Source organism: Passer domesticus, chromosome Z (assembly GCF_036417665.1).
Source record: "Passer domesticus isolate bPasDom1 chromosome Z, bPasDom1.hap1, whole genome shotgun sequence".
Taxonomy (NCBI): Eukaryota; Metazoa; Chordata; class Aves; order Passeriformes; family Passeridae; genus Passer; species Passer domesticus.
The window spans coordinates 77,334,689-77,360,464 of NC_087512.1; the positions used below are offsets into that span (position 1 = coordinate 77,334,689).

Sequence of the window (25,776 nt, forward strand, 5' to 3'; positions counted from 1 at the left end):
TCCCCCAAACATGTCAATGTGTGGCCCTGTTGTTATGACAAGTTAAAAACAGCAGCACAAGTGACACAAAGGAAACATGGCAAAAGAGGAAGAAGAGAGGCCCAGTGAAGAAAGGATGTGGTGAGACACTGGCTCATCGAGTGAGCTGCACTACCATAATCTCCATGCTAGGAGATGCTGGTCTCACATTCTTCTTTTGGTTTATTTAAATTTAATTGATTCATTTAGGTTTTTTTAAATCATCAAAATAAAATATATACAATTAAAATATGTCATCAAAATTTAAATATACAATCAAACACATTTATTCAAAACTATCAGAACATAGATACATCTGCAACTATGAAGCCTAAACCTATTCCAAAATCCTAACTCCTATAGTTGATGAATCCTATAGTTGATGAATCCTATTCTTGATGAATCCTATTGTTGATGAATCCTATTTTTGATAATCCTAAAGCCTTAATCCTATTCTTGAAATATTCTTTGGACAGTCGGCAGCTTCTTCCTGATCTTGGAGGAAAGAGTGCTTCTGGACTGCAGGCAAGGACTTTCTTGGTAAGGGATATCGGAAGTGTCCAGAGAAAACTTCTTGGAAAGACTGTAGCCAGTCGTATCTGTGGAGACACAAAGTTTAACAGAGCCTGGAATGCAAACATAAAGCATCTGAAGCTCCGTATGTCACGGGACAGATTCCTTGGAAGCTTCTAAATGGCTGCACAGGGAAACATGTTCCTGCCGGCAGCCACTTGAAGCAGGCCAGGGGAAAACCCTGTCCCACTTCCACAGAGCTGCCACAGGAACAGCCTGGCCTCTGGGCTGCCCTGGGACAGCAGGGAGCCCAGAGCCCTGTGCTCTCCAGCAATGGCTCAGCTGCACATGCACCCTGCTGCTGCTCTCCCTGCCCCACAGCTGAGCAGCCCTACAGCTCCACGGGGCACTGCCAGCAGCACAGCTCATTGCAGGTGCACATGCAGGGCACAATGTGCACAGCCATTGTGTAATTCAAGCCAGTGTTCCCTGCCAATGTGCACAGCCTCTCTGGGCTGCCACAAGACCCTTCCTCCCAACAGAGAGCGGCCCAGCTCCCACTTCACCTCTGTGTGAGGCAGATCCATGCTTGGTCTTCACCTTGTCCTCTGTCTGCAGTTGCTTCAGGCTGATCCATGCTTAGTCTTCACCTTTTCCTCAGTCTAGGTTCACTTGAGGCTGATCCATACTTCATCTTCACCTTGTCATCAGTCTGCAGTTGCTTGAGGCCCCCCATGTCATGATTAGGAAGGGCAATGGTGATAACAGAGCGGGGGCAGATGCACACCCTTCCTTAGTATTTTGTCATTTCTGGCACAGCTGAAAAGTCATGTCCGGTGGTGTCCAGCTCAGAAATTTGTCCGCTTTCTGGAGAACATCAAACCTTCACCAGCCCAGAAGGCTGTTGAGGTTTTCCTGCACATGTGGAGGTGTGCTGTCAGCAAACTTAATGATCTGGCTGCCCAGTGCCTCGCAGAGGGCACAGGCCAGCTTGGTGACCACAGCGCAGACGTTGGCGCTTCGCACAGGCAGCGCCTTGTTCTCCAGGCAGGACCAGAGCACGGGCAGGGCGTAGCGCTCGACCGCTTCAGGGCTCCTGGCATGAGCCCATTCCACAAGCACTGCCGGGAGAGAGACACAGCTGCTTACCCACCAACCTCCATGCAAACAGGGATCTACCTCTGCTCTTGCTTCTTGGAAGCCTCTTGGGCCAAGATCAGTGAAACAGCACACACAGCCCCACGACACAGAAATGGGCAAAGCCGCTGATCATCCTTGAAACACAACCACCAACCCCTCTGGACTAATATCTCTAACCAGAGCCTTGTACCTGTGGCAGACTTTGTACCTTTACTCAATTATTGCACAATTTCTAATCTGCATGAACAATGAATGAAACGTCAAATTGCCTTCTGTTTCCATTAACAAGTTGTCTAAACCCACGTAGAAGATTTGGAAATGCACCCTAGAGAGGCAATTGAGAAATTTCTAATAAAAGCAATGATTCCATTTTTGTAACTTTGATGTCAAGGGCCAAAAGTCTAATCTGGCTCTCCCCTTTGCTCCGTGGCACACAGAAAAGGGCAGTATTAGAACACACTTCAAAACTCCAGCCCACCAGAGATGACTGCTACTTGACAGCTGGATGAGAACCACCAGAGACTAGCTGGTGTCTTTGGCAGAATGCTTTTGTGGCTTCCAACAAAGAGCTGTTTCAAACCTCAGGGTGTCTTGGAGAATTACCCAGACCCATTGCCCTGGCATTTGCCCCAGCACTTGAGCATCTCCACATTTTAATGACATTTTCCCTCCCAATGTTAATAGCATTTCTTCTTACAACGTGCACTGAAATAGGGGCATTGAGAGAGAAAAAAGCTACACAGGGGACTGAAATTTAGCCAAAACATGAGGGTTTTCTCACATTGCCTCTGGAATCTGCTCTCTGCTCATTTTCTGAACTGAACTATATCAAACACAGACAAAAAGTGACTACCAACAGGCTCCTTGCATGGCAGATTTGGCTGAAAGATCAAAACCTGAAGTGCTCAGGAGACAAGTCTTATTTCCTGATCAGGCAAACTGTTATGTAATAGCCATTTACTATTCTGTGGTGGAAGAAACTTCATTTCCTCTATGCTGTTAATCCACCAGCAGTCATCAACATTGAAAGAGCTCCTGAAAGTACCCAAAACCAATTTGGCTAAGCAGGAAAAGGGTTATGGTACCCATTCAAAAATGGGACTTCATTTGAGTTTAAATGCAATTAAAGACACTGGCCACTATGGGACTTGAGAAGGGCCCCAGTGAGAGCTCAGCACCTCCTGATGTGGAGGAGCTACTCTACTGTCTGTTCACTGGCATTCCCTGTAAATACTCCCTCGGAGACCTCTTGGCTTAGAAGGGGAGGCCGTACCTGTGATACGCTCCGTGACATCCAGCAGAGCTTGGCCACTCAGTTGTCTCCATTGGTGGCAGAGCTCTTTCATCAGTGATACTTCATCTACAAGTGAAACACACATTTCTGTTCACTCTTCTGAGGGCATAGGAGAGAGGACAGTGGCGAGGGAAAGGACAGGGGCAACCCCATTTTATACAATAAAGTCCATTTCTGCTGATTTTTAATCCTTTTCTTCTTTCCTTCCAGCCTACTTGTCAGTGTTTAAAATGCCAAAAGAAAAGCTCTCCTTTCACATTTGTAAATCCAAAGTTGTCTGCTCTATCAGGAGCTATGTTAAAACATTTCACATCAGGGTCCTCGAGAGTTCAGTCACATGGAAGCAATGAAAAAGTTCTGCATCCCAGAGCCAAAAGGAAGAAACCCATACTTGGGACACAGAAAGGCACTGAGTCAGGCAATCCCTGACTTCACAGAGCAGCTGAGGTGGAGAAAGTGGAAACTCCCCTTGAAGGCCTGCCTCTTCAACACTCCATTGTTCAGCCATATTCCCCCAGTGTGGCATTTTCAGAGCTGACATCAATCTGTGTGGCAGAAAAATTTACAGCTGCCCTTGCCTCTGTAGGTATTTGCCATTTCCTTCTTGTCCCATGCAAAACAACGTGTGGAACAAGGTATCATTGACAGATGGATTTTGACCCGTGTGTTATAAAGAAATGAACTTGATGAATCCTATGCTCCCCTTTGAAAAAAGAAGACAAAGAAGAAAGGTGGAAAACAGGCAGCTACTGCCTATAATGTAGAGCCTTCCAGGTGGCTGCTGTGCAGAAGCTCTGATGGGCCGGTGTCCCTTCATGCCTACAGCAAAGCTGTTCATTTGGCAAGTCAGATGGGGCCCAAGCAAACTCCAGAACCCCTTTGCCTCTGAATTGCAGCAAAGCTCTAGTCCAGGACTGCTCTTCAGACCAGCAGCACAGAGCCAAGGGCTCCTGGGACTGTTGTGAAATGCTGCTGCACATTCCAGCCAGTTGGGGATGGTGCATAAGGACTGCACCTGCACAGCTTCTGGTGGGTGTCAGCTGGAGCATTCCACAGACAGCAACAGCTACCAAGGCACTCAGCGTTCTCTTGTGTCGAAGAGACAGACACACAGGTGAGGAGAGTCCATGCCAGGGCTCAGCCTTACCTAAATGCAGAACAGATTGGTCCAGTGCTGTCATAGCTGCAGCATGAACCCCAGGATCCTTTGAGTTTAGGTTCTTTGTTATGCCTTCAACCAAACGGATCATCAATGGGTTCATGGCATCCTGCAGGAGTCCTATGATTTCTGCCAGCGCCTCCAGCGCCTTCTGCTTCACTTTCTTATGTGTGTCACAGATTCTCAGGCCAAAATAATCAAAAATCTGTGAAGAGAACAAACAACATGAAAGCTTGATTAAAATGACCTTTTTTGAAGAGGCGATGTAGAAATGAGCACTCAGGAATCTAAAAGATGAAAGTGATCCTTTCTCTCAGGTCAGCCCTTGCTTGCACAATTTCACTGTTTTCCTGTGGGCCACTCACTGGAATGGTTGCACAACCTCATGCTGCTTGAAAGATTTTCATCTGTTTTTAAGAGGTTTGGGTGGGGACAGAAAAGTTCCTATGGTGTTTCTCTCATCCTACAAATCATTGAATCAATTCCATTTATTAATTCAAAAGACTACCTTTGCTTTACAAGTATGGAAGCAGATGTTTACAATGCCCAGTTTTTTATACAGTTGCCTCAAGTATTGAGGGCAGCTATGATTTTGCCTAAACTATGGCTGGAGGAGATCTAAGTTTTATTTTGTCTGTCTCAGAACCTGTGTCTGGAGAAGGGCAGGGCTCAGATCAACTCTTCCAGGATCCAGACCATTGCTCTGACTAACAGGTGGACTTGTGAAATATAATGTGCTGTACAGCTCTCATTCCAGCAGGTTCAGTCCCTTGACAGCCACATTATCAGGCACACTTTTCTGGAAAAAGGGGAAAAGCAGCTACAGGGAGGAGAAGGGATGGATCTGTCCTTATTTGTTTTCTTCCTTTCCAAAGAGAAAAAAAGGCCCCCCAAGAAGGGTGAGCACCATCTTTACCAAGAGGAACAAGGACAAGGATGGAAATGAGTTTTACCTGTGCAAGACAAGATGGAGTTCACAGAAGTATCCTTTTAAAAACATTTTGTTTAAACCAACCCAGCCTGATACTTCTCTTCCCCATGCAAACCCATTTTTTCTCTAGAGAATAATTGCCATGTCTTCAATGGCTCAATTCCCTCCACTTAACCCAACTGGGAGTAGGAGACAGCAGAGGTTACACCAGCAGAAAATTCTGCCATTATCTGATGAACAGCAATAGACACCTGCCAGACAAATACAGCTGGACTGAAATAACTTTTCCTGAAGCCTGGAGCTCAATTAATTTGTCTGGATAAGAAGGGCCAGTCTGTCCCAAACAGCCAGGATATAGTGCCAAGACACACTGAATTAACTTTACTTCCGCAGGCTTGGGAAAGGAGCTAAATGAAAGGAGCAATGAAGATATCCTACATACTTGGACAATGTTAGTGGAGATGAGCTGGGGTCTGGTTTTGGACAGGTCTAGGAGGAGTGCCACTCCTTCCATCCGTGTCTGGAACGCCTTGGCTTCCAGGAGATGGTAAAGCTTCTGGAGCAGCTCCCTTTCTTCCACAGATGCAGGTAATGTGACCTGGGCTCTTGCACGGTGTAGGCGGCGTCCACCAGTGGCAGACTTTGCCCTGGAAAACAAAGTCAAATTAGGATCTGTTTCTGATAATCCCTTCAGCTAATTGTGAGCCAAACATCTTGGGGAGCTTTCCTAATGATGTGATTTCAAGCTAGAAAATCATGAGGCTCTGAAGTGAAGAACAACGTGGACCTCATGACAATCATTATGGGAAACAATCTGCAAGTCACATTCTCCCAGTGCTCACGCAGGAAAACCAAGGATGAGATGCATCTGATCTAGCTTCAGATGGCTTCTAAGACACACAGGCCACGTTGCTTTGTGGGGAAAGAGAGACACTGCTTCCAAGTTTAAATGCCTCCTCATACGGGACGTGTGTGTCTTACAATAAGGAAACTCGTCACTCTGGAGAAGTGTCTCTACAACCAGGCATGACAATCTGCAAAAGTAGCTCAGATGCATCTGAACAGATGAACAGGGGCATAGCTAAATGATCCAGAAAATCAGTAACAGAGAGAAAAACAGAAATCAGACATCCCAGAACTACGCTCACATTTCATTTGCTTCCCTAGAAACTAGATGCACAGCGTAACAAACCCACTGGGAATAATCCTCTTGGATCAACCTGTCTCCTCCATGAGAATGGGAAGATGCTAGCTATGCTACTGAGGCATGTGGTCACTTTCTTGCCACTGCTGAGCATGACAGAGCTAAATAAATCCCCTCTGTTGTCAGAGGAGAACAGTACAAGTAGCTCTGCCACTGGCATGAAGAAACAGCAAGGACCAAATTCCTGTCTTAAATGCTGATTGCAGCACAGGGGGAAATAAACCAAACACGCTGTCCATCAAGCAAACTGTAGGAAGGACAGGAATCACAAGACAAAAAGTCCACCTTGAGATACCTGTTGACCAAAATGGCTTAGGAATTGTCTTGCTCCTTACTACTCAAACTTGGTACTGCTGTTTGAGGGTAAGAAAACCAACAATCAGCTAGACCAAACCTCATGGAAAGGAACTGCTTGTTTGAGGAATGGCATCCTGCCTCTAGACTGGGACTTCTCATTAAAACACCCATCTAAAAAGGACTCCACTTGGATGAAAAAAACCCTGGTTGAATTTACTTGTCTCAAGTCAGGCAGCAGAGACTTGGCCCTCTCTCCCAGCCTCCACAGCCCTGCCCTTGCCACTGCACTGGATCATCTGAACTGCAAGCAATGGGTGACTTTTTGTCGCCCAGTATTTGTGGAAAGCCCTCCAGAGAAACTGTGTTCAACACAATGCAGAAATAGCTATTTTTTATCCTAGAGCATTTTTAGGGAAAGGAAACAATCTTTGGCACTGGTCATCTCCATCAGAAAGATGTGCCTGAGGAAGAGGCATGTGAAGCTTTTCATGGGCTTTGTCACATCTGGCAAAAGTGCTCAGTACCGTTTGCTAGGAGGTGATGTGGCCTGGGGCTCCTTGGAGCCTTCATTCCTCTTCTTCACCGGCTCATGCACAGGTGGGCGTTCAGCCTTCTGGTTTTCCATCCCCTACAGAGACACAGAGAAACACCATCAATCTTTAGAATAGAACTAGGAAATTCCCTCTTTAAAACACCAGTTAGAACCAGGATCACTGCTACCAAGGCCTAGGGAAACATTTCCTAACTTACAGAAATAAACAGACCAGAGATTCAGTGATGCCAACTCTTTGTTTTTGGTAGCCCAAGGCAGGTTATGGGTGCTACCATACTGAGCTGCTGTCTAAAATCCCAAATTTATGAGTTTTGACCATAAATGGGAATTATGCAAACTGGTAGGCAATGAGTGGTCTTAAAGGAAGCAGCAGAAAAAATTGGACTCTTTGGGGGTGGGCCCATTGTGTTGGAAGTTGATTTGGTTCAACACTTACTCTCCCTGCCCCTGCATAAAGAAACACTCCCTTCTGTAATGTAGATAAAAAGAATAAAATCCCTCCCAATCAAAGAAATGATTTTCCACTGGATGCTGCTGAATTTACCAAGCTTCTTCCAGCTCCACAGGGCTTGACAGCAGGGCAGTATTCCTAAAAGACAGACAATAATTGTAGTAACTAGGATTGAATTGGACATCTTTTGTATATTTGGAAATTTTCTTGGTACTACTAAGAGACTTAGAGTCTCTTTTGCAAAGACTCTGTTTTGTTCAGAAGCACTATTGTCACTTAATTGCTTTACTGAGGGCAGGGTAAGGAGAGTGCTGTGGGGGCTTACACGTGAATGTAAACCCATTTTCTCCTCTCTCCCTTTCCTCTTTGTGACCCATATTCAAAGTATTCAAAACCCCACTTTTCCCCTAATAATACAGTTCCTCTGTGGTCTGCAGAAGAACAGGCTGAGGATTAACAGCTCATTTTCAGGAATAAAATTATTCAGCAAAAGAGGAATGAGATACAGACACATTGGGTATGTTTGATCTCCTATTAGAAGTGGCAATACTTGCACAAAGGAGACATTTGTCCTGCCAGGCACTTACTTTCTTCTTAATTCTCTTCAGGATATCTTCCAGGTCATGTGTGGAAAGAGATTGTCCCAAAAGCTTTTTAAATTTTTGATTACTAAGCAACATCTTCACCATCTCCTGTCCATAATGCCTAAGGAAGGAAGGAAGGAAACCAAAGAAAAGTGAAGAAAGGAAGAGTGTTAACAGAAGAGGCTGATGCCTTAAACTCATCCGGTGCAATGTTTGCATGAGAAGGCGTTACCTAGACTCAGCAAAGAGGGAGATTTACCTCACTTGACACTGCACAGTGCTGTCAGCTGAACACAAGAGGCAAGAGGAGAATGTGGGCCAACAGAAAAATACCATTTCTCTCTGAAACTGGGGGTGTGCTTCTGTGGGATCAAAGGATCCCAGGCAACAAGGGAAACCCATCTGCTTTGTTGTCAGAGCCTATTAGCAGTGTTCTGCTGCCCTTGCACATCCATTTTCCTTTCTTTAACTGGCAGGGAAGCCAGGACAAAACACCTCATCCTTGCTTTTGATTATTCTATACTATCTGTATACACATGGGCAGCTAGTTGCTCTGGTGTTCTTGGCAGCTATTAATGGGAATTTCATCATCAAAGGAAGGGGATTTTGGTGCCTTGGGGTGATTTTGCCACTAGGAAACCACAATTTTCTTCAAGAAGAAATTGGGAGGTTACTGAGCCACTAGTTGCACTCTAGAAATCTGCAGAAGAGGTTTAGAAAGACTGAATACATTGGCTAAAGACCTCTAAAATATTTCTAGGGAAGTCTTAAGTTAATGAGAAACAGATGTTTGGGATCCTTCAGTGATGAACATTAGCCAACACTTTGGCTTTCTCTTGTGCACCTACGGCCAAACAAAACTGTTGGACTGGCTAATCAGAGCTCTTGTGATCTCAGTAAAGAATCTTTCAAGTCACAGGAAGTTGGCAATGCTCCTTGCTGCCAACCTCAGGTTACCCAGTACAGTCATGTCCCCAGACAACCCAGAGCAGTGGTCACAGCACCAAGCCTGACAGAGCTCAAGAAGCGTTTGGACAATGCTCTCAGGCACATGGAGTCACTCTTGGGCTGTTCTGCACATGGCCAGGAGCTGGACTGCATGACCCACATGGGTCCCCTCCAACTCTGCATATTCCATGATTCTGTGCCCCTTAGCCACACTGTGAGGTCACTTATTATTGCCTTGAGTTTCCACTCTTTCTGGTTTTAGTTTAAAGCCAAACACAAAACGGTTTTCCTGTTTTAGGAGGTGAAAGAAGATCATTACCTCGTGTCCTTGTGACTGTCCTGAGCAAGTGTCCCTGCCACCTGTGCCAGCCTCTCAGCCCTGGGTGTGCCTGCAAGCTTCGTGACTCCCATTTTCTCCATCAAGGACAGGAGGAGTTCGGCCGTACACTTCCGTGCCGGGACGTAGCGGCTCCTGGGAAGGAGAGAGCAAACCCTGGGACACAGGGAGAAGGAGCAGCAGCAGCACAGGCCTTGGCCACAGCCTGCTCCCTGTCCTTGCTGGGGGTAGGAGCCTGGCTTCTCCCTGCAGCTGCAGACACCTGTAGAAGGTTCTGTCCTCAGATAAACACAAAGTTAGCATTGTACAGAAGGGCTGTCTGCACGGAATAGGGAAGCATTCAGTCTCCCTGCACTATCGGATGCTCAATTTCTTTCCCAAATTTTACTCGGAGAAAGATTAAAGTAATAGATTACATATGAAATATTTAGAAATTAAGAACAATTCGTGCTGGCCCATCAGAGGGCACCCACCACCCAGAGCTGCAGCAGGATGAGGCTCTTTCCACCCATTCATCCCCAAATCTGCAGACCCCTGGGAAAACACAAATGCAGAGAAAACACGCCGTGGGCCATGAAGTTGAGGAACACCCAGAAATGCAGTCTGTTTCTTTTGTAAAGCTTGGCAAGGGATACGTCTGAGTGTTTTACCCTATTCCAAAGCTGAGGAAAGGGTGGCAGTCAGTTCAGACAGCTTGTCCTATTCTAGAGACTGTCTCTTGGAAACTATCAGGCCCAGCACCAACACTTAAGGCATTATTTGCTTCAGCTGTCCCATGGCACTCAGCCGGTGAGGGTGCCTGGAAAGTGCTTCATCGTCTCAGAGCTAACATGAAACATCAGTTTGAATAGAAAGCAGAGCTCTAAGGCCAGGACAGTCACACAAGACTCCTCTTGGCAGGAGCTGCACCTGCTGTGCAGGCTGTGCCACAGCCAGCACATTCTCCCTGATGTGCTCCATGCCCCAGCAAGTACCCTCCTTATTTCTCAGAAAGGAGAAATGAGGTTGATCAGAGAATCAAGTCACTGAGTCCACAGAAGATGCAGGATACAGGGCCCTTCCCTTCCACCATTCCCGTTCTCTCTGTCATCCCTTCCCTCACCCACACATTAGAAGGTCAAGAATATCACAGAAAGAAGAAGAACCTACTTGACTCCATTGTCCATGAGAGCAGTCATTGCTCGTGTAGGAGTCACGTTCTCTACCATCATGCCCAGGCTCTGACAGGCTGCCTTCTGAATAAACTCTGGGGAGTTCCGCAACATGTGGAGAAGGACTGCAGCAATCTGATCCACCTCGGAGTCCATGTCCTTCCCCAAGATCGCAAAGAGCTCTCCCAGAGTGACAATTGCAGAGCAGGACACGTTGGACCGGAGGTTGGTCACCTGGGGAAGTCATGAGGGGGAAACATAAGCATCACCTTGACAGGAAAACCAGTTTCCTTAGACAAGACTCCCAGGAAATCACAACACGTCCCACTGTGTATAAAAGCACAGTAGGAGCAGAAGAGCCCAAGCACAGAAAGGCACTTACTCTGGCACCAATTTCTGGCATGAAAAATAGGCTTCACTAAAGTGTTCCACTTAACCCTTCTATAATGTCTACTGCTTTGATTTTAGGCCCTTTTATTTGAAAAACATAGAAGCAAAATAAAGAAAGGGCTGCTTTCAAACCATAAAGGCACAAGTCATAAAGATAAAACAGTCAGATGCTCCTGTTCAAAAAAGCAACACCTGTAGTTGAAGCACCCAGGCAGAAAACAGAAAACACAGGCTCAGGTCTACAGACTCATTTGCAGTGTTCAATTACAGCTTGAGCAGAGATTGGGACTCTGGTATATCATGTCATTAGTGTCTCTTTTCTGCCTTGCATTATAATGGTACCTCACTCACAGACAAGTGTCAGATACCCGACCTGCCAGTAAATACAGCTACATGTACACACAGATCCTACAGATGGCTGACAGACATTAGAAATAGAAGGTCTAAAACCAGAAATGAAGGCAGTCCCTGAGCACACATGGAGACGAACAAGCACATATTCTACTCTACAAGCCGTGTATCAAGTATGGGGGACAATTCAGAGCAATGTTCTCACCTCACTGGTAACTGCCAAGCAAATCTCACGAAGTCGACAGAGCAGGACTTGTGAATGGGACTCAGCCAGCAGTGTGATGTTCAAGAGTCCCTTCTTCTTCCGTTCCCTGAAAGGCAAGTACAAAAAAGATTGATTTTTCTCTCTACCCAAGCACTTGGCAACACCCTCTGAAATCACCAGGCTGGCAGCTCAGTCAAAGCATGGCAGGTGCTTTTCAAGGAGTACTGAATGAAATCGTGGTACACATTGCCACAGGATGCTGTGGCTGTCAAAAGCATACACAAATCCAAGAGGCAAAGAGAGGGCTTTCAGAGTCTTCATTTGTGACCTTTCTGAAAATCTCTGCTATTAAGTCCCTCTGTCATCACTGCTTCCTAGAAGCTGTGAGGGCAGGCCATGCTGCTGGTTCTTGTCACCTCCCTGTACCTGTCCCTGAGACACAGTCCCATTGGACTGTTACTGGGACATTTTCTTTCTTTGGCAGCCCCAGCAGGCAGTTCAGCACTGAGAGTCTGCACTGGCACTCTGGAGCTGAGTTTCCACTCTACAATCGAGGCCTGTGTGTCACCCACTCCACCTCACACATTCCCCAAAAAAGCAGCAGGATGTCCCAGAAGATTAAGATTCCACCCCTGGGCAAGAACTGTTAAAACTCTGGCTTTTCCCAGAACACTCCGACCTAAAACAACGCCCACAACAGCAAAGTGTTATTGAAAAGGTGCAAACAACTCCATCTCTCAGCACGTGCTCTGTGCAGGCCCTCAGCTACAGGAAGGTGTGTGAGGCATCAGGGCTGCAGCCAGGGCTGGCAACTGATCCCACAGGCACCCCTGAGTGTCATCTGGACCCCCACACCTGCAGAAGCTCTCTGCACCTCCCAGGGGATCAAAGAGAAATGGGGAAGAGAAAGCAGAAGAGAAAGGGCAAAGCAAAGGAGACTGCACAAGGAGATGCAACGTGGCTAATTTTTCATGCTTATCCCTGTGAGGATGAAGCATCCACCAGTGAGTGGATGCTAACCCAGACATCAAAAAGACAACCAATATCACCTAACATTTGGAAGGGTATCACCTCTGGGCCTCCTTCTGTCTGTGTAGAGTTTTGGGATGCATTGTGAGTATTGACAAAACATCTCAAGCCTGTATGATTCCTTGAGAAGGAAAAGTTAAATTGCAAAAGTGCAAGATTCCCAGAGGATTTTATTTCTCTTTCTTTCTCTTCTGCCATGAGCCCTTCAGGAGTACTGGCAGGAAGAGGGACTTGAAGGCATAACTCAGTCCATTTCTCAAAAAGAGGAGCTGCCTGGAGCAGCTTCTGGGACTCACATGCAGGAGTCCCTGCCACTGCTGTCAGCAGTGGGAGCAGAGAGGAATCTTAGTCCCACTGGGCCAGTGGCCCAAGGCACCCAAATCTCTACGCTTAAAACTGCTGTCATCCTGCTTCTGCCTTCAGCCAGCAAAGCATCTCATCCCACAGCTTTCTCTCTTCCCTCAGCATTTCCTTTGCAGCTCCACGGAGCAGCAGCCAAAGCCAGGAAACAGCATGGACCTGCTGCAGTTGGAGCAGTGCTGCAGAGCAAGGCCAAGAAAAGGCTGCTCTCCACTCTTTATCCTCTCACAGCTCCACAGTGGTTTCAGCAGTGCCCTTTGGCCCTCTGGGCTCTCGGGGCTCAGAGTCACCAGCAAGACTCTCTTCTGACCGACCTTAATGCCAAGAGGGACACAGAGTGATGGGGCCTTTCTTACCAGTTGTCGCTGCCCAGCAAGGACAGTGCCTCCTGCAAGGCCTGCTGTGGGTCCGAAAAGGCTCTGTCCTTCTGCCTGTGCCCACGGAGCGGCTCCTCTCGGCGCAGGGCACCAGTGGCTGTCTGCGAGGTCTCTGCAAGGACAGGGTCGGCCATGGGCGCTGCAGGCCCGGGCAAGGCACCCGCCATGGAGCGGCCTGCAGCCCATCTCCCAGCCAGGGTTCCCTGTGGCACACACTGCCACTGGGGCACAGACTTCTCTGCTCTCTGGATCCTGGGGCTCCCTGCTTTCTCTCAGCCTCCCCAGCAGGGCACAGCTCCAGGCTAAACCTGACAATTGCCCCACAGCCCCAGCTCCAAGTGCCACAGGTGCCACAGCCAGCGGCAGGTCCCTGAGGCCGCAGAGCTCCCACTCCCTGCCAGGCAGTGCCAACAGCAGGACTGGCCAGCCCAGGAGGGAACCCCTCAGGTGCCCCTCTTGTCTCAGCACACTGATTTCCCACAGCCCTGAGGACAGGGGCTCTCGGCAAGTCCCTGAGGAGAGACCTGCAGCTGCCTCGTGACAGCACCAAGCCAAGCCTGAAGAACCCAGCCCTGCTGGGCCCAGCTCAGTCCCCAGGGAGCAACAACCAGGGAACAGCCACACCTGACCCTTCACACCTGACAGTGCCTCTGTTTCCATTGACTTCAAATATTCTAGACTACCAAGCTGGAGTAACTCCAAAGTAGATTTGCTGTTCATTCTCATTACAGACTATGGACCCAAGATCCCAGCTGTGCTGGCTGAGGCAGGAGGCAGTTCGTGCTCCTTTTGCAAGGACAAACCCCTGCAGGAAAATGCTGCCTTACCTGAGGAGCTGCATGGGAAGCTGCCATCTCCATGGAGGGTGGGCGTACTGGGCTGTAAGGGCACCATGTCCTGCTTTCTCACAACTGTTTTCTTCATGGCACTACCAGGGTCTTTTCTCTGTACACTGGGAGCTGTGCCATTGATAGGTGGTAGGCTGAAGCCTGCAGTGTCCAAAGAGGAGCCTGTAAGTGGAGAGTGCTGGACGGGGTGATGACGGAAAAGGCCAGAGAAGTTGCTAGAGCTGGGTAACATTCTTTGTTGTCCCAAAAAACTACAAGTATAACAATGGCACACTAACATGAGACAGTGATCACAGAATCCCAGAGGAGTTTGGGCTGGAAGGCACCTTTAACCACCATCTAGTCCAACCCCTGTGAGCAGGGACGTTGTCTAGATCAGGTTTCTCAGAGCCCTACGTAAACTGGCCTTGAACACCTTCAAGGATAGACCAACAACAGCTTCCCTTGGCAAATCCTGCCAGCTTTTCATCCCCTTCATTTAAAAAAAAATTCTCCTTAATATCTAATGTAAATTGCCCTCTTCTAGTTTAAAAGCAAACTGCAGTGACGGTTCGCCTAAGAAACAAAGAAAACCCAGTATTGCTTTGCTTTTGTTCTCCTGTTCCAGAGGCAGGCAGGGAAGTTACCAAAGTGCAGATAGCCTGGTGTGATGCCCTCGGGCTGAGTGCTGCCCCTGAGGGCCCTGCTGCCGCCCTCGGGCAGCGCTCACAGCCCTGCAGGCTGAGCCCCTCTGCCAGGATTCAGTGGGGAACTCTGCTTGCTCCTGGAGCTACAACAGAAGCACTGCCTGGGGCTTCAGCACAGCTCTACAGCGCCAGCTCCTCAGCAGGGAGCGGCAGGAGAAGGATCTCTGGTGTTTTCATCAGAAGGAATGGAATTTTGATCCTTCCAGGTTGCAGCCTGGTTGAAAAGCATCCTTTTGGCCTCACCTTTCCTGGAGGCTGCTCTCCAGGAGAGAGTCTGAAGCCCCAGTGTACTTTGCAAGACAGAATTTTCTACTCTGAAAGACTTTACAAGTGGAGGTGGGAAGCTAATATTCTGTTATTGACTCAATGAGGCCATGGGCAAGACACTTCATGTCTCTGTCTTTTTCTTTGGGAAACTGAATTAAATCCTAATGCAAGCTTCTTACTCAGATGCAAGCAGAACAGCCCCCCCAGTCTGATTGCAACATTGTGCAAAGGGCAAGCAAGTGGTCAAAAAGGACCACTACAAGTGTAGCCACCACTTACTTGCTTCAGCTGCATCTCCAGGCTCAAATGTCTCTGGAGGAAGCTGCAAGGATTTTCCATTTTGTCTCCTCTTCATCTCTTCCATCAAAATCTCCATTTTCTTCAGCTCTAAGTTCTCTTTAGTCAACCTGCACAATTCAGCGTGGGTCTAGGTGCAATGGAAACACATCACAGACTGTAAGCGGAGACACACCAAGCAGACACAACATCTCATCAGGAGCACAGAGTGCACAGAGTGCCATAGTCTTCCACGCAGCTCCATATCCATTCCAATAGTTTCAGAGGAATGTCTCCCATGCTCACCTTGGCAATTACACACAGTGAGGTGGAGCACTTCACTGCCACAACCTCACACTGCTGCAACTGCAACCTATGTCAGGAAGCCCTGCTTGAAGCATGAAAGTCATAGGAGTGCTCCAAGACAGATGAAGAGTGCACATGACAGTGAGCAGGCAGTGCAGTTCCTACAGGCCATGGCAGAAGAACGAAAACCATGTGCAATACCCAGCAAGGAGGGGGAATGGCTGTTGCTTAACACTCATGGCCAGGAATTGCAGCTGTTTCTCACTTCCTGGCTTCTGAAGGACTCAGCTCTGAAGGACTTGGTCTCTGAGGCCAGCAGACCAAAAGGAGGAGTCTTGTGAAAACAAGTTGCACAAACGCTGATGTTAATGAGCAGAAAACTTGAGAATGAGAGGGCTGTGACATACAGCCACAAAGGTAACCAGGAAAAAGCAAACTCTCCCATTTTAGTTTGCAGCCTTGCTTACACTCAATATTAGAGTCTTTGCTTCTCTGCATCCAAGGATGCACTTCTCCCACATTCACTGATGTCTAGCATGATCTGCCATTCAGAACTTCTCTAAACCAGCCTTTGCACATAAAGAATGCTTCTGGCGTGACCTTAGCACCATCTCCAAACCAGTCACCTTGGCACTACTGGAAATAGCCAAGCAATTGCTCTGTAGCTGTCAAATACATTCCCAAGAGAATCCCCATCCCTCAAGGAGTGGAAGATTATGATTTTCAGTGACATTTTGGGCCAAGCACTAAACAGCCACTGGAAAGGAAGTCTGCTCATCCCTGTTCTTATCCCTTACCTTTCCAAAGCTGTCCCTCAGCTCTTTGTCACTCCTAAGACCAGGACTGCTGGGATGATCTGTCTCCTTGGCCTGACTCAGTGGGAGGCCTGGGAATGGAAGCAAAGGTTCCTGTAAATCTCTGGCACCACGTGTTGGAGGCAAAAGAAGCTTTGCTTTCCTCATTAGATGTGCCCAGTATTCTGCAATCCTGTATTTGCAGGGAACAAAGTGCTCATCCAAAAGTTCCACTTTTGCTGTCCTTCCTCGTTCCAGGGGTTTATTCTCTGCTTTCTTTTCAGCAGAGACATCCAAACCCAAATAAACATGACCTGTCTCAAAATAAATTTGATCTTGGCTGATATTGACAATTCAAAATGTCCTTAATAGAAATAGCTGATGGCCGGTCATTCTGAAACACTGCCCAACAGAGCTGGTAGAACTAGGAGAACTAATTCTTCACATGGTTTCACAGAGGATAAAATCATGTAGCAGTCAAGCACTACGAGAGGTATACTGTGGGAACTCAGTACATCACACCGGATGTCCAGAGCTACCGAGACAACCCTTGGGGGGCTCGGAGGCCCTGGAATGTTGCCAAAAGTACCTGGTGGCTTGACTTTGATCCTTTTAAACGAATGACACCTGAAGGTGAGGAGATGAGAGAATTTCAGGTCTGAATGGTGAGGGGATGTTATTCACTTGTTAGAACTTAAGTTAGAATGCACTGTACAGGGGGGTTTTATGTGTTGTACAGGGGGGTCTAGAATTCTGTGCATGGATCAGGAGTCCCAAGATGGAGGAATCTGGGCATGCCCTGTCCTTCTTCTTTCTTCTCCTTGGCATCCATGTTCAGGATGATGTTGGCATGTGTGGATTGGTTCATAGAAAGAGTACACTTGCCAACAAGGGCAGAAAGTATTGGGAATTAAAGGTAAATATCTAATACGTAATTTTCATTATAAAAGAGACAACCGCCTTGTGGGCGGGAGAGAGTGCCTTTGGCTGTCTTGCTGATCAGACCTCGGCTGGACAGACAGAAAATCTTTGTAGATAAGAAATAATAAACTCGACTGAAGACCTAAAAGCAAGAGTCCAGACTCCTTCGAGAGCGCGGCCTACCCAGAACCACTTTTTCCCGTGCTGGGGCAGAGACAAGTAACAGCCGACCCCAGCAGTATACCTGTCTTAAAACTGGATTCTATCACCCTGCAGAATGATTGGGTCAGTAACAAAAGAAAGACCGGAAAGGATGAATGACAGAAGTTATTTATAGTCCAGAATTAATCCAGAAAAAATGTCATTTACTTACTGAGGACTACTACTCCCTAGCTGCAGTAAGCATTGCAGTTGCATATATACAATTAAGGAGTTATTCCAAAGGTGCCATACTCAGGATGTGGCAGAACAAACCCTGAGCAAACGGACCAGGGGATCTGATCCTTTTTTCTGCATCAGCAGAATTACTTCTCCAAGTCTCATCTCTCCTATCATTACACGCCCAGAGATGTCAAAGGAACTACAACAGTGTCATTGAGGCTTACACCTTGAAAGCATTGCCTGACCCAGATGTGCCAGAGACTGCATTTTGTCTGGCACAATTCCACTTGTCAGGGATCAGGCAAGGCAGGGACAGGGACAAGGCAGGAGGCATCTCCTCCCCAGCCTCAGCCTGCAGCACTGACACAGGCAGAGACAGGCGGGGAAGAGATTTGTCATTGGGAACCTGCCATAGGTGGCTTTGGGCTTGTGCTGTCAGAGGATGACAAAGTCACACTGTGCCTAGGCTGCAGCCATTTGGAAATCTTCTTCTCCTTCACTGGAAAATTCAAAAGGACTTTCCATCATAGGAGGTTTCCCTATTCCTCCCAGTGCAAAACCAGGCAATATACACGAATCTCCTTCAAGTCTCAAGGGATTCAGATCAGAAACTACCCCAAGGAATGGTTTTCTCCTTCAAGGGCAGTCGGAAGGAGTGGGAACATTTCTCATTTCATGCTATTTGGCTTATTTTTTCATTCCCCATTTGGCACTAGAAAGGCTGCAGGGAGAGAAAAGGGATGTGCAGGATGGAGAGGAATGTTTCCTTTTCCTGCCCAGCTTATCCAAGAGCCCAAGGTACCCCTCCAGCTCCTTCCACTCAAACATTCACACTGGAGGAATTTTCACTGCACCACCAGAGAACACTCCTAGGGACTGGGCTCTGGGAGAGTCCACTGAGCCCATTAGGAAATTGAAATACATTTAAAGATACCTTTAAATGAATGGGTTTTAACCAAGATTTCCAAATGTCATCTAAGTGTGAAGACTAGAAAGGCCACTTTCGGACAAAATGTGGAATACAAAAAAGTTTGCCTAAATACATGGGACAGCTGACTGTGCCAAACCACCACAGGAGATGGGAAGAGTGAGGTGAACAGTACACTGGAGCCCTGTACCTACCTGCATACTCCGGGCTCTTCTCTTGGCTTCTGCTGCTGGGTCTTGGCCTGGAGAAAATGGAGGACAAAGGAACATATGAGGAGCTAGAAAGAGAAGGGAGGGAATGGGCGTACCATGCAAGGGGGCAAAACTTCTTGGCATGGTCACTGTGATGAAGGAAGAATTGCAAAACATAATCCCAAAGATGATTCATTGTCGTTAAGCTTTCAGTTGCTGGAATCACACAGAACCGGCCAAGCTCTGGCTGAAATAACAGCCAAGTCCAGCTGGGGACCCATCCTGACATGCTTTGAAGCCCTGCCTCCCCTTCCCCAGCACCACCTCTGCTCTTGGGGCATTGCTCTTGGGTTTGACATTCTGCTGGATCACCATAGATGGGCAAAATGTGGAATGCAAAAAAGTTTGCCTAAATACATGGGACAGCTGACTGTGAAAATCACCACAGGACATGGGAAGAGTGAGGTGAAGAGCACACTGGAGCAGCAGACACCTTGGCTTACCTCATCTCCTGGGACTCCTGCAATTCCATCTGGGGAGAGCTGTGCACAGACCCAGCAGCACTGCCCACAGGGGGAATTCCTGCCTTGCGTAGACGGGGGATTAAAGATTTTCCCAATTGTCTCTTCTTCATTTCTTTACCAACAGGAGAAGGCAAGGATATCTGGAAAGAATAAAACACAGTGCTCAGATCAATCATCCACACTTGCCTCCACTCTGCTTCAAAACATTTACACGTGTCCTCAACTGGGACCTGGCAGTAATAAACAAGACAAACTGATGCAGCAGCTTGGCACAGGATGGGGAATGGAAAGGGAACTGGACAGGGAGAGACCACGTCAAACATTTGACACCTCTCCCCTCATGCTCATTTCTTTGCAAGTGTGGCTGCATTCCCAGCTGACATCCACATGTTTGACATCAAGGTGTTCTGAGGTGCCACTGCCTCCCCTGGCCTTTTCATACCATGGCAGTGGGTTTAGATCACTGTTGTCTCCCTGCCCCTAAGGTGTCTCACAGCCAGTGCTGATCTCCAGCCAAGTCTCCACAAAGCCATTCTGCAGCATGTCCAAACCTGCTTGTCTCAAGCCCCTCATTCCTGCTGCTGCTGCCCTTCCCTCCTACACTTCCCCAGCAGCCTTGGAGCCCAGATGCTGCTGAGCTCTCGGGATGCTCGCTGCTCTCCACCTCCCACACATCCATCATCTCAGCCTCACTGCCATTTAGGGAGTTCAGCAGAGCTCCCTGCCCTGCTGCTCTCTGCAAGGTCTCTGCCTCCCCAACTTGCTCCGGGGCCCCTATGCCGGGGCCAGGAATGGGGAAGGAGGCAGCAGGGGCAGATGCACACCCATGCTTAGTATCCCATCATTTCTGGCCCTGCTAAAGAGCCAAGCCAGGACCTGTTCAAAATTCAGTGAAGCGGTCAGTTCCTGTCAGGGAAGAGGTCTCAGAGCTCTGCTGACAGCACATGATATGAAAATTTAGCACAAAGGACTTAGCTTGGTCTCCTTACCTCTCTTCCTTTTCCCTCTGCTGTGAGCTCCTGGCTTTTTCTACTGTCCTCATCCCAGCCATTGCCAGCATTCCCAGTCTCCTGCTCTCCGCTGCACATCTTGCTTGGCGTGGCAGAAGGAGAGCTCCTCTGGATGGGGGGCAACGGCTTGGAGGGAAGGAGCATCGAGGGACTTGCCAGGGAAAACCTCTTGGCAAGAGGGTAGCCAGTCAGAGCTGCAAAGTGGAGACACAAAATGTATCAGAGCCCCCAGTGCCAACCTAAGGCATCTGAAGCTCCGTATTTCATGGGACAAATTCCTGGGAAATTTCTAAATAGCTGCACAGGGAAACCTGCTCCTGCTGGCTGCAACTTGAAGCAGACCAGAGGGAAAACTCTGCCCCGCTTCCACAGACCTGCCACAGGAACAGCCTGGCCTCTGGGCTGCCCTGGGACAGGGCACTCCACCACCAGAGGACACTCCTAGGGACTGGGCTCTGCGTGAGTCCACTGAGCCCATTAGGAAATTGAAATACATTTAAAGATATCTTTAAATGAATGGGTTTTAACCAAGCTTTCCAAATGCCACCTCAGTGTCAAGACTAGAAAGGCCACTTTTGGACACACATCCCTGTACCTACCTGCATACTCCGGGCTCTTCTCTTGGCTTCTGCTGCTGGGTCTTGGCCTGGAGAAAATGGAGGACAAAAGAACATATGAGAAGCTAGAAGGAGAAGGGAGGGAATGGGCGTACCATGCAAGGGGGCAAAACTTCTTGGCATGGTCACTGTGATGAAGGAAGAATTGCAAAACATAAACCCAAGAGAATGCAAGGATGATTCATTGTCGTTAAGCTTTCAGTTGCTGGAATCACACAGAACTGGGCAAGCTCTGGCTGAAATAACAGCCAAGTCCAGCAGGAGACCCATCCTGACATGCTTTGAAGCCCTGCCTCCTCTTCCCCAGCACCACCTCTGCTCTTGGGGCATGGCTCTTGGGTTTGACATTGGATTGGCAAAATGCGGAATACTCAGGGGTTTGCCTAAATACATGGGAGACTGTGCAAAATCACCACAGGACATGGGAAGAGTGAGTTGAAGAGCACACTGGAGCAGCAGACACCTTGGCTTACCTCATCTCCTGGGACTCCTGCAAATCCATCTGGGGAGAGCTGTGCACAGACCCAGCAGCACTGCCCACAGGGGGAATTCCTGCCTTGCGCAGACGGGGAATCAAAGATTTTCCCAATTGTCTCTTCTTCATTTCCCCACCAGTGGAGCACAGCAAGGAGGTCTGGAAAGAGTAGAACACAGTGCTCAGATCAATCATCCACACTTGCCCCCTTTGATGCCTCAAGAATTTTATCAATGCTCTTAACTGGGGCCTGGTAGGAAAAGTCAAACTGATGCAGCAGCTTGGCACAGGATGGGGAATGCAAAGGGAACTGGACAGGGAGAGACCATGTCCCACATTTCCGAGCTCTCCCCACCTTCTCACTTCCCTGGAAATGCGACTACATTGCCAGCTGGCATCCACATGTTTGACATCAAGGTGTTCTGGGGTGCCACTGCCTCCCCTGGCCTTTTGGATGCCATGGCAGTGGGTTTAGATCACTGTTGTCTCCCTGCCCCTAAGGTGTCTCACAGCCAGTGCTGATCTCCAGCCAAGTCTCCACAAAGCCATTCTGCAGCATGTCCAAACCTGCTTGTCTCAAGCCCCTCATTCCTGCTGCTGCTGCCCTTCCCTCCTACACTTCCCCAGCAGCCTTGGAGCCCAGATGCTGCTGAGCTCTCGGGATGCTCGCTGCTCTCCACCTCCCACACATCCATCATCTCAGCCTCACTGCCATTCAGGGAGTTCAGCAGAGCTCCCTGCCCTGCTGCTCTCTGCAAGGTCTCTGCCTGCCCAACTTGCTCCAGGGCCCCCATGCCATGGCCAGGAATGGGGGTGGAGGCAGCACAGGAAGATGCACACCCATGCTTATTATCCCATCATTTCTGGCCCTGCTAAAGAGCCAAGCCAGGACCTGTTCAAAGTTCACTGAAGCGGTCGGTTCCTGTCAGGGAAAAGGTCTCAGAGCTCTGCTGTGTCCTGGGTTGACTATATGATGCTTTTATCCCCAATCGTCTTGTTCTGTTTATACAGAATAATAAGTTTTACACCTTTAAGACTCTCTTCCAGACAGTGAAGAGGGGAGGGAAGAAGCGCGCAGTTTGTTTTCAGACTGCTCTCACTCCTCCACATTCCTGCTCCTGGACTGTGTTGTCTGTGGATGGACAGACAGCCGGACAGAGCTCCTTTTTCCCTTTTTTACTGCTTTTAGTTAGTTTTAGCTAGCTGAGGCAAAGAAGTTCCCTGGACTGTGATTTTTTTCCTTTTTTCTTGGACCTGTTCAAGCCTGCTCTGGACTGAACACCCAGAAGAGCACCGGCAGCTCCACCTGTGGCCCCTGGCCAGGCCTGGGCTGCGGCGTTTCCAGCACCAGAGACTGGTCAAAGACTGAGTGAGCCGAGCTGCAACCCGGGCAGGGGACTGTTCTGAGTTTGCTTTCTTTGGAGCAGTGAGAAGTTTTATTGTTTAATATTGTTTGGGTTCTATTGTTTAATAAACAGATTTCTTTCCACTTTTTCTCCAAGGAGATATTTTCTCCCAAACCGGTTAGAGGGGGGAGGGGCAATTGAATCTGCTTTTGTAGAGAAGCCCCTTTGGGGGTTATCTCCCAAACTTGCCCTAAACCAGGGCACAATGCCACCCAGACAGACAGCACCCAGAGAAGCAGTGCCCATAAGGAGCCCAGAGGAGTCCAAAACAGCACACAAACTCTCTTTCCACACTCTGTGCCTCTTGACTGCCTCTGCTTGGTAGCTTTTCTTCTTCAGCTTGCATGAGGGCAATTTCCCCCTTCATCTCAAGCAGCCTTTTCTCCTGCTCCCTCTGTACCTCTGCCAGGAAGTTTGCCCGTTCCTCCAGCTGCTTCCGTGCCTCCATATGCTGCTCTTCCAGTTGTCTCTCCTGATGAGGGGAACAGACAATTCCTGATGAAGTCCAAGCAATGCTCCCCATAGAAAGAAATGGAAGCTTCATCCCTCCAACAACCCCCCCACCTGGAAAGTGCACATGAGTTGTGACTTTGTGCCCTCCAGCAATGCTGCTCTAACCCAAAATGTAGAGGGAGTGTCAGCAGGTGGAAGGAAGGAGATGCCACCTTCCTTCCCTGCTCTCATGCCTGCCTGTTTTCTGGCCCCTCTCTCCTCAGCATTTCTGCCTGTTCTCAGAGGCTCTGTGCTCACATTGCCCCTGCCCTTTGATCAAGGAAGAGCTGCACATGGACTGCAGGATGAGGATGAGGCCAGCGCCTCAATGATCCAGTCACAAGGCAGACCACCAGCTGAAATACCAGCAACACGGGGCCTCTTGCATATGATTCAGGCCCAAAGACATCTGTCCACCATGGGAGGACAGAAAGCAAGGAAGCCAGTTGCTGGGACTGCAGTTGGCAGCAAGGTCAGCAGCCGCCTGCTGCATGGCACAAGGCTGTGGGGAAGATCCTGCCCCTTCGCTGCCATGCTTTGGGTGGCGACCACCCAGCCTCCTGGGGAACTTGGCTGATGCCCATCCTCAACCTGTGCATGCATATTCTGTCCCAGCATTGTCCTCTGGCTCTTCACAGGCCTTCAAGTATGAGCCCTTGAAGGGCCCTGCTGCCTGGACCAGCAACGTCTGGCCTACAGCAGATGCTTGTGGCCATGTCACATACTCAGGCTGCTCTTCTGCTGAGACAGCCCACCAAACCCGCCTGAAATCTTCAGGTGCCTCTTGTTTCTTACCAGTTCTTGCACGAGATTCGTTTTTTCCTCTTCCTGGGCAGACTGCCAGAGTCTCAGAGCCTTGCAGCACTGCTCTTGTGCCCAGCGGAGCTGTTCAGCCATGTCTTCACATTGCTGCTGGCTGAGAGCTCTTACAGCCAGCAGCTCACGACGAAGGCCCCTCACATCCTCTGCAAACATGACACACAGCAGTCAGACACTCCACAAGCAGAGCAATCTGCTGGCCTTAAGCCCTTCCAGTTTCAGGCAAGGAGGGACCTGCCCTCAGCTGCTTCACTGCTCAGAAGCCCTGGGCACAGAGCTGCCTTGGCAGCCACTGCACTGGGCAGGGCCATCAGCAGAAACAAAGCGCACCAGGCTCTCACCCAGTATCGCCTCCTTGGCCTGCCTGGCCCTGTGCACTTGGGCTTCCACACGGCTCCTGGCCATCTCCAGCTCCCATATGTGCTGCTGTGCCTCCAGCAGGCTGCTTTGCAGGCTCTCCTTCTCTGACCTACAAGGCGTGAAGATGAAGAGCAATTGCTCCTGGCACACAGGGGAAGCTCCTCCAGTAAGATGTGCCTTAAGATCCCTACACCTTAGTATGCAAAATGGCTTGCATGGAAACTCAGATACAGCAGGACTATCTTGCCACTTTACATAGCAAAGCAGGCCCCTCCAGGTGACTGGGCAGCCTTTCCTCATGACCCAGCCCAGCTCAGTTTGGTCTCAGCAACCAAAGCTGAAATTGCTGTTGCCTGACCTATCACACATGGGTGTGCCCACCAAGTATCTGCAAAGGGACAAAAGTCCAGCCTCTGCTCACAGCCTTGGGCTCATCAGCACTTCCAAGTCACTCTGCAGGTGCAGGACAGAACAGAGCTCTCCTGGCTGACTCCTCAATGCTCATGCCATTCATAGTGGACGTATAGGTACTTTGTTGGCCAGGCACTCTCTAAGTAAATGGGCCTAAGGGAATTCACCAAACCAAATAGCAAAACCTCTGGCTTCTAGCAGCATGAGTAGGAAACCAGAAGTAGGCTTCTATCTGCACAAGAACTCTCTAGGAGGAGGGACAGATATCCGGCCAATTAAATTACTGGAATTGGATGAACAAGACCACTTGCTACCTTTATTTTTGGCTAACTAAGCCAGCAGTGCCCAAATATCTGGGCACTCTTTAAAAAGGAAGAAGGACCAGCCAAAAAGATCCTTGACAGATTACAGAGGTGGCTGGACAAGTGGGCAAGAATCAGTGCGCAGCAAGAATTCCCAGACACTTTCAAGAAGTCACAAGACCTTTCCCTTCTGCTGCTGCTGCTCTTTGTAAGCAGTTCTAGGTTCTGCACCCTCCTTCACAAGAGTCAGCTCTGCAGGCTCTCAAGATTTTCAGCGTGACCCTCCAGCTTCACCTGAAGCGTCAGCGCCCTACTCACAACATTCACATCTAAGAGCCTTGAATTCCAAAAACCCCATGTCAAACAGCTTGGCAAGCAAAGATTGATGGTCAGATGCACTGAAGAAGAAAGCAAAACCAGAGGGAAACTTCTGGATTCAGCAAACATCTGCACTGTGTACATGGTCCTCA

General features: G+C 48.7%; 1 protein-coding gene across 1 annotated transcript; it reads right to left on the reverse strand.

The window, feature by feature from the left end:
• Nucleotides 1-223: 223 nt before the first annotated feature.
• On the reverse strand, nt 224-25,107 carry LOC135291269 (TOG array regulator of axonemal microtubules protein 2-like). The gene is made up of 24 exons (XM_064405302.1): nt 25,085-25,107; nt 24,575-24,702; nt 24,210-24,379; nt 23,323-23,394; nt 21,515-21,675; nt 21,024-21,070; nt 20,404-20,618; nt 19,394-19,554; nt 18,894-18,940; nt 16,473-16,561; nt 15,373-15,520; nt 14,120-14,302; nt 13,272-13,404; nt 11,527-11,632; nt 10,579-10,814; nt 9,412-9,564; nt 8,148-8,265; nt 7,654-7,698; nt 7,081-7,184; nt 5,498-5,702; nt 4,113-4,329; nt 2,945-3,031; nt 1,098-1,652; nt 224-617 (listed from the first exon to the last, which is right to left on the reverse strand). The coding sequence occupies exons 1-23, from the start codon at nt 25,105-25,107 to the stop codon at nt 1,417-1,419; spliced, it is 3,084 nt and encodes a 1,027-aa protein (XP_064261372.1). The 3' UTR covers nt 224-617; nt 1,098-1,416.
• Nucleotides 25,108-25,776: the final 669 nt, after the last annotated feature.